The sequence below is a fragment of the Choristoneura fumiferana genome, chromosome 13 (assembly GCF_025370935.1).
Source record: "Choristoneura fumiferana chromosome 13, NRCan_CFum_1, whole genome shotgun sequence".
NCBI lineage: Eukaryota > Metazoa > Arthropoda > Insecta > Lepidoptera > Tortricidae > Choristoneura > Choristoneura fumiferana.
The window spans coordinates 15,128,598-15,135,132 of record NC_133484.1 but is presented as its reverse complement, the minus strand read 5'-3'; the positions used below and the strand labels follow the sequence as shown (position 1 = coordinate 15,135,132).

Below are 6,535 nucleotides of genomic sequence, written 5' to 3'. Positions count from 1 at the left end.
TAACTGTTAGAGTATTATTCTATTCTTAAAATCCATCAAGTAGTACCTAACTAATACTTAAGTGTTCTTATCGATAATTTTGTCAATAGTAAACTAATTATGTCACAACACTATTTACTAGCACGGCAAGAGTTCATTGCACTCGCGACTTTGAAATGGCCAATCACAGCATGGCGTTACGTCTCCCGCACTTCCGACGCTGCCGCCTAATTTGGTGAACTCTGAATGGTACAAAATTTTACTAAGCGGTATATTGAGGGGGCAATCTGTGCCCAGGGTCTGATGATGGAGCTGGAAGGGGGCCACAGGAACTAGGTTATTAAACATCGCAATCTCATCGAGTTTGGACTCGTTTGATTCATCTTGACGAGTACTTTGGTACTAGATGGTAACCGGGTCTGATGATAGAGCTGGAAGGTGATCTTAGAAATTCGGTAATAGAGTACCCATCGAGTTTAGGTTCGTTGCATTCGTTTTGACGGAGTACTTTGATGCTAGATGGTAGCTAGTGTCTGATGTCTGATGGTGGAATGGAGCTGGAAAACGCTACTATGCGTCCGACTACGAGTATATACGCCGTGGCCGTAAGTAAATTTGGAACAAGAATACTAAAAAGTTAAAAAGATAATTATTTTTTATTCTTCTTGCGAAGTCTTGAAGCCGTGGTGGCCTTAGTGGTTTGACCTATCGCCTCTCAAGCAAAGGGTCGTGGGTTCGAACCCCGGCTCGCACCTCGTGAGTTTTTCGAAATTCATGTGCAGAATTACATTTGAAATTTACCACGAGCTTTGCGGTGAAGGAAAACATCGTGAGAAAACCTGCATAACCTGCGAAGCAATCCGCACTGGGCCCGCGTGGGAACTATGGCCCAAGCCCTCTTGTTCTGAGAGGAGGCCCCTGCTCAGCAGTGGGACGTTTATAGGCTGGGTTGATGATGATCTTTCTTGCAAAGTACATCACGCATATTTCTCCTTTGCATGGGCGCCAGGATGGGGGTGCACTTCTACACAACTAGACTAAGATACAGGATGAAACCTATAAAGTATAAATGCACCTCCCCTTCGCGTCTGTTGGCTGGCACGTAACTCGATTTACCTAAAAATAAAAAATAAAACATGTTATAGACAGATTACACAGCAAGAAATTATGGAGTAAAGAGCAACTCAAAAATCATTACATTACACATTTGAAATGTGTCTCGCCGGATTGAGGTTTATTGAAAATTAAAAATAACAATAACCTCACCTAGACAAGAATTTTACTATTCCCAAAATCAAAGTTCTTGTCAACATTAGGAATAACAAGCTAACTAATTTGACTTTGGAAAATATAAAAAATTTGAATAAAAAATAATAGTATAAATAAATAAAAAGTATGAGTAATTACCTGTAAGTTGAATGAGGTGTGAAATAATAATACCTGGAAAAGGAAAAAGTTACTAATTAGAAACACCATAGTCCGGTAAGAAACAGGATTTTTTGTTTTGGTTTTATTCAGCCATCCAAGGAAGTTTTAAATGCGTGGTAATCAGGGTTGCGCATATCATAAAGCATTATATCATCATTAAAACCTATTATAAAATACGATCAATTAAATAAGAGGAACTGACAAGGATAATTACCTTTTCTCATTGAGAGGAACCTCATCAGCATGGGCTTCCTGAAACTACAAATTAATACGATTAAGCTCATAACTTGAGGCAGAGTTCTGAAGAAATTAAAGTTGGTCAGTGACAGAGGTAAGCTGATGGAATGTCTTGTGACTATCGTCGAGGTTGCGGTTAATATTACGGATGGGCCGAAATTCATTTTACATTCGGTTTAACCGAATTTCGGCTGCTTTTGAGCCTAACTTCGACATTCGCCCGATATTCAGTTTAAATGCCGAACATTCGGCACTAGAAAAAAAGAACCTACTACGACTGAAATTAATAGAAAGCATATCGAAAATACAAACTGAGACATGGATGCACAGAAAAACCAGAAAAAGAGACCAGCTCTGGTCTCTTTTTCTGTGCATCCATGTCTCAGTTTGTATTTTCGATATGGTTTCACTGGATACCCGTAAAAGTAACAAATTTGGAGTTGAAATAAAAAATACAAAAAGACTCCAAAAAAAACCAATCATAATAGAAAGCATGTTTATCATATCAGTAAAATATGTGAAAAAAACAAATAAACTTAGTACCTACCTCCGTAAATTGAATTACTTAAAAAAAAGGTTTTGGTTCACAATTTTCAGAAATTAAATATTGAGATGAAACATTAAATGATTTTAATCATTAGAAGGTGTTTTCATCAATCTAATGTAACAAGCTCTTTTTATCTATCTACTTTGTTTGTACTTCAACCGCACCTGCTATTGACAGCCCTGAAAGTGCAAGAACATTAATCTTTTTTGTTCCTAGTTTGTAAACTAAGTACTGTACTGTCAAACCAACTGAATTGCGATCCACAGTAAGAATCTTTTCAGAGAATGTCAGTCGAAGTTTATTAATAAGGGAATTCATTATGAAACTTATGTGAATAATATTCTGGCAGGTCACGTGGCAAATATTTACTCAGCGGAACAAAATTTGGCCCACCCTACAAAGTTACAAATTCTGCATAAATTTGAGGGCCAGACTTTTTGCCGCTCAGTATGGTTTGATATTCCATTCATCAAAGCACTTTGTCACTTTTCACAACTATTGTCCTCAGAATTCTGCAATAAAACATGACACCAACTATTGCATCATACTTACATGAACTCTCTAACAAATTTAAATCTAAATAGTCCAGTAAAGTAAACAAAATATTAGGTCAATAAGTTTATTAGGCCATTGGCTTTCCATGTGCATAAATACATAAACATATAGAAAGTCATTGACGTAGTTAGGACTATGTTTAACGCTTGCGGTGCAGTTGCAGAGTGTTGCGCCTGATCCAGCAAGCACGGCGGGAGCCGCCCTTGGTCTGCGAGTAGCGATGACCCTTGCCAAGGCCACGGGAGCTGCGCCCGGCCGAAGTGAGGCCACGCATCTCGCGATGCTTGTGAACAGCGTTCACTATCCAGTTGATCTTGGGGTCTCTGCGGATGGCCTGCAACAAAAAGCTGCAGTTAGTAATGGATATAATATGGAGGGGGTTTTTGATTTTTGGTATTTGAGATCAGATAAAATGGTAGGTGATTTTTCAGCAAAACCTTTCAGATTGGTGCATGACAGTTGTTCATCATTTACAAATAATGTAGTTCTTGGAACTAACACTTGAAACAATCATATAAGAAGTACAAAAAAAAAGTGAGTTATACGAATAGGTAAAACAGTAATTCATACAAGTGTTTAGTAGTAATATACTGGGGTTTTTACCTTGTGGGAAGGATCCACCAGGATGACCTCGAAGTATTTGTAAGAGGAGTCCTGCGCAACCCAGTAAGAGTTGAGGACGCGGAGACCACCACAACGGCGACCAACACGCTCCTGAAGAAAAAGTTGATGTTACGAAAATAATAAAATATCCTACACAGCAAAATAACATATCAGGGAATTATCTGTACAGCAGATCATACTATTAGTATAATTTATCAAAAGTAACACAGTAAATCTGTTAATGCATATTATCTAGATCTTAGAAACAATCCAAGATTTTAATTTATTATTCTATCTATATCTATATGAAGCAAAACGGGTGACGAAAAATAGTTAAATAAATGAGAAAACATTCTTTAATTTTATTATTTTTAAACTTAAGTAAGCTTCTCAGTAAAATTGAATGCTACAAAACAGCATGGCAAATCAGCACTGTTGTTTTTTTCAACAAAGCATTTAATCACCATGTGACTTTTTGAGGTTAGAATTTCTCGACATCAGGGGGGCTACTACGAAATTTGAAGTTCGTATCGTATCATCTCTCACTCGTGGGATGGCAAGATACGAAGTTCAAATTGTGCACTTCATAGTAGGTACCTGAAGGGCCAGGTTGCAAATCAACTAGATTATAATATATTACTATTACTTACCTCAGCAATAGATTGCAGGTTGCGTGTGGGCTTCAGCTGGTTGACTCCGTGGCTCTTGGGCTTGCCGTAGGTAGCTCCCTTAGGCACCGGACGCTTGCGGCCTCCGCGGCGCACGCGGATTCTGAAGATCACGTAACCTACAAGACAATCGCTGGGTTAACATCTGCACTATAAATGAAGTACCTGTCTAGCTGTGCTGTGCTACAGCTTCACGCCTGCACCGATTTGGGACAAATTTGGCATGGTTTAGGTTACTGGGAAGAACAAAATATATAAACCCGGAAAAATAAGTTCCCGCGGGAAAACGATAAACGAATTCTTGGCGGACAAAATCACTGCATAAGATAGTCCTTAAAATTATGAATGTGAAAGCATCTCTGTCGTTACCCCTTTACGCTTTAACAACTAAACGGATTTAGATGAAATTTAGTATGGAAATAATTGGACAATCAAATAGTTTTTCACGTTTCCCGTGGGATGACAATGAACGAATTCTTAGCAGACGGAGTCGCGGGTAACGGCAAAAAGCTCGAGTGAAGTCGAGTGTGATAAGTGAAGTTACAGCGCTGTAGTGTAATTACCTTGCTTGGCGCGGTATCCCAGCCTTCTCGCCTTGTCAGGCCTAGTGGGCCTGGGGGCGCGATGCATACGGGTCAGCTGCCGGTATTGCCATACCCTTATGCGCAACAGAAAACGCATAACATCGCTGAGCTTTTTGCGGTACAATTCCTGAATATATCTGTACGCGCCCATCTTGGGAAGCCTGTGGCAGACCTAGCAACAAAATCAAGTATTGATCAGAAGTCACATCATCGGTCTGGCCACAAATAGAGCGATCCATGACCCTCCATCACATAAAACATTGTCCACGCTGGAATCAAAAACGTTATTAAAATCAAACAATACACTATGAATCATGAAATAGACAACACATTACAACTTTTAAGAGGACCGATTACTGTAAATATTCATATTTCACAGAGATAAATAAAGATTAATTTCAACATACGTCTCGCGTACTCCACAGGTAAACCGGAAAAGAATGCTACTGAACTGAATGACAGTGACAGCTCTTCAAATATGGCGTCTAATAATAGTTGGTGTTGCTATTTGTACAGGAATTTACCCCCAAATTGACAACAATTAAAATGTCTAGTAAAAAATAGGTAGTAAAAAAATACCGTTTTTGTAGATTCTACACTGCTGATTACAGTAAAATGTCTTTGGATTTTTTTATGCAGTATTTTTTTTTGTATTCAGGAAAAACAGTTAAAAGAAGTTGGATTGTGTTAGGAATACACTTAAATAAATAAATATTAAGGGACACTTAGCCCCAATTGACCTAGTCCCAAAGTAAATAAATGTTAAGAAGGTTGCACACCCATAAAATGTCTTGTTTATGGATTTACGTATCCAGGCAACCGTCTTTTGAATTTTTATAACAACTCGGTTCCTTTGCATTGTCAAATCGTACTTTCAATAAATACTTCTAATTTTACTTTTTCTTAATTTACATTAACAATAAATACATACTTAAATATAAAATAAACACCCAAGATCCGAGAACAAACATTCGTATTATTCATTTATTACCACATATTACTTTTTATAATTTTATAGCATGCTAAGAAGCACCATTTCATTAAGCAAAATACGAAAAACCGAATACCATGGGCTTAGTGCAACGCGGGCTTCCTACCGGAAGGGAGTAGAGCCTTAGCGGTAGCATACCTCTAAAATAGCTCTGGCGTTTGTTGCGGGGGGAAATGTGCACACAAGTGCAGTTCCGCACACTTACATGCAAAAACAAAACTGCCAACTGACTGTTATGACGAGGTTAACACATAAATAATCCAACAATACACTAATAATTCGTGTACAGATGGCTCCAAACTCACACATTGACAATAACATCGGTGAAAAGTCGGATTTATCGCTTGACTGATCCGAAATTTGTACGGGTTATCGGACTCGATGTTGCTAAACGATTCCAAAGTCAAAGTATTTATTGTGTGTTACAGGTAATACACTACACAGGTGTTATGACTTACGTTTCTCTGTAACATGTCAATACTACATACAATTTATCTTAACGACTATATGTAGGATCTAAAGTAATAACACTCATTCTTATACATTATTAAATTAAAATCCTTGCACTATCCAATAACTAATCTCAAGAAATAATATGTCAACATAAAATAATAATAATAATAATAAATATAATTAATCGAATTAAACATGAAAAAATAACAAAAATTAAATTAATGAGAAATTTTACCTAATTACCACTATTGTATCTACTTATCATTCATGTCCGTCCACAACATTTTACTGTATAAAATCATTAAATTTCTCCTTAAAAATTCGTTCACAGTATAGTAAGCTTTCTTAATTAATAACTCTTTTAAAAACGTCTTTAAAGACTAATAACTAGAATTTGTAGAATTAATTCTACAAAGCTTTCCGTATTTCTAATTGTACTTGGGAGTTCTATGTATATTTTAGGGCCCATCCCCAAGAAGATTTTTGATAA

The 6,535-nt window shown here is 37.2% G+C and overlaps 1 protein-coding gene and 1 long non-coding RNA gene across 2 annotated transcripts; both read right to left on the bottom strand.

Moving 5' to 3' along the window:
* Positions 1–1,614, bottom strand: LOC141434144 (uncharacterized). Its single transcript, XR_012452022.1, has 2 exons — positions 1,387–1,614; positions 1–1,095 (listed from the first exon to the last, which is right to left on the bottom strand). It is a non-coding gene; the product is annotated as an uncharacterized lncRNA (long non-coding RNA).
* A 1,182-nt stretch (positions 1,615–2,796) lies between these two features.
* Positions 2,797–5,109, bottom strand: RpL15 (ribosomal protein L15). Its single transcript, XM_074096438.1, has 5 exons — positions 5,009–5,109; positions 4,581–4,773; positions 4,000–4,136; positions 3,350–3,460; positions 2,797–3,080 (listed from the first exon to the last, which is right to left on the bottom strand). The coding sequence occupies exons 2-5, from the start codon at positions 4,750–4,752 to the stop codon at positions 2,886–2,888; spliced, it is 615 nt and encodes a 204-aa protein (XP_073952539.1). The 5' UTR covers positions 4,753–4,773; positions 5,009–5,109; the 3' UTR covers positions 2,797–2,885.
* Positions 5,110–6,535: the final 1,426 nt, after the last annotated feature.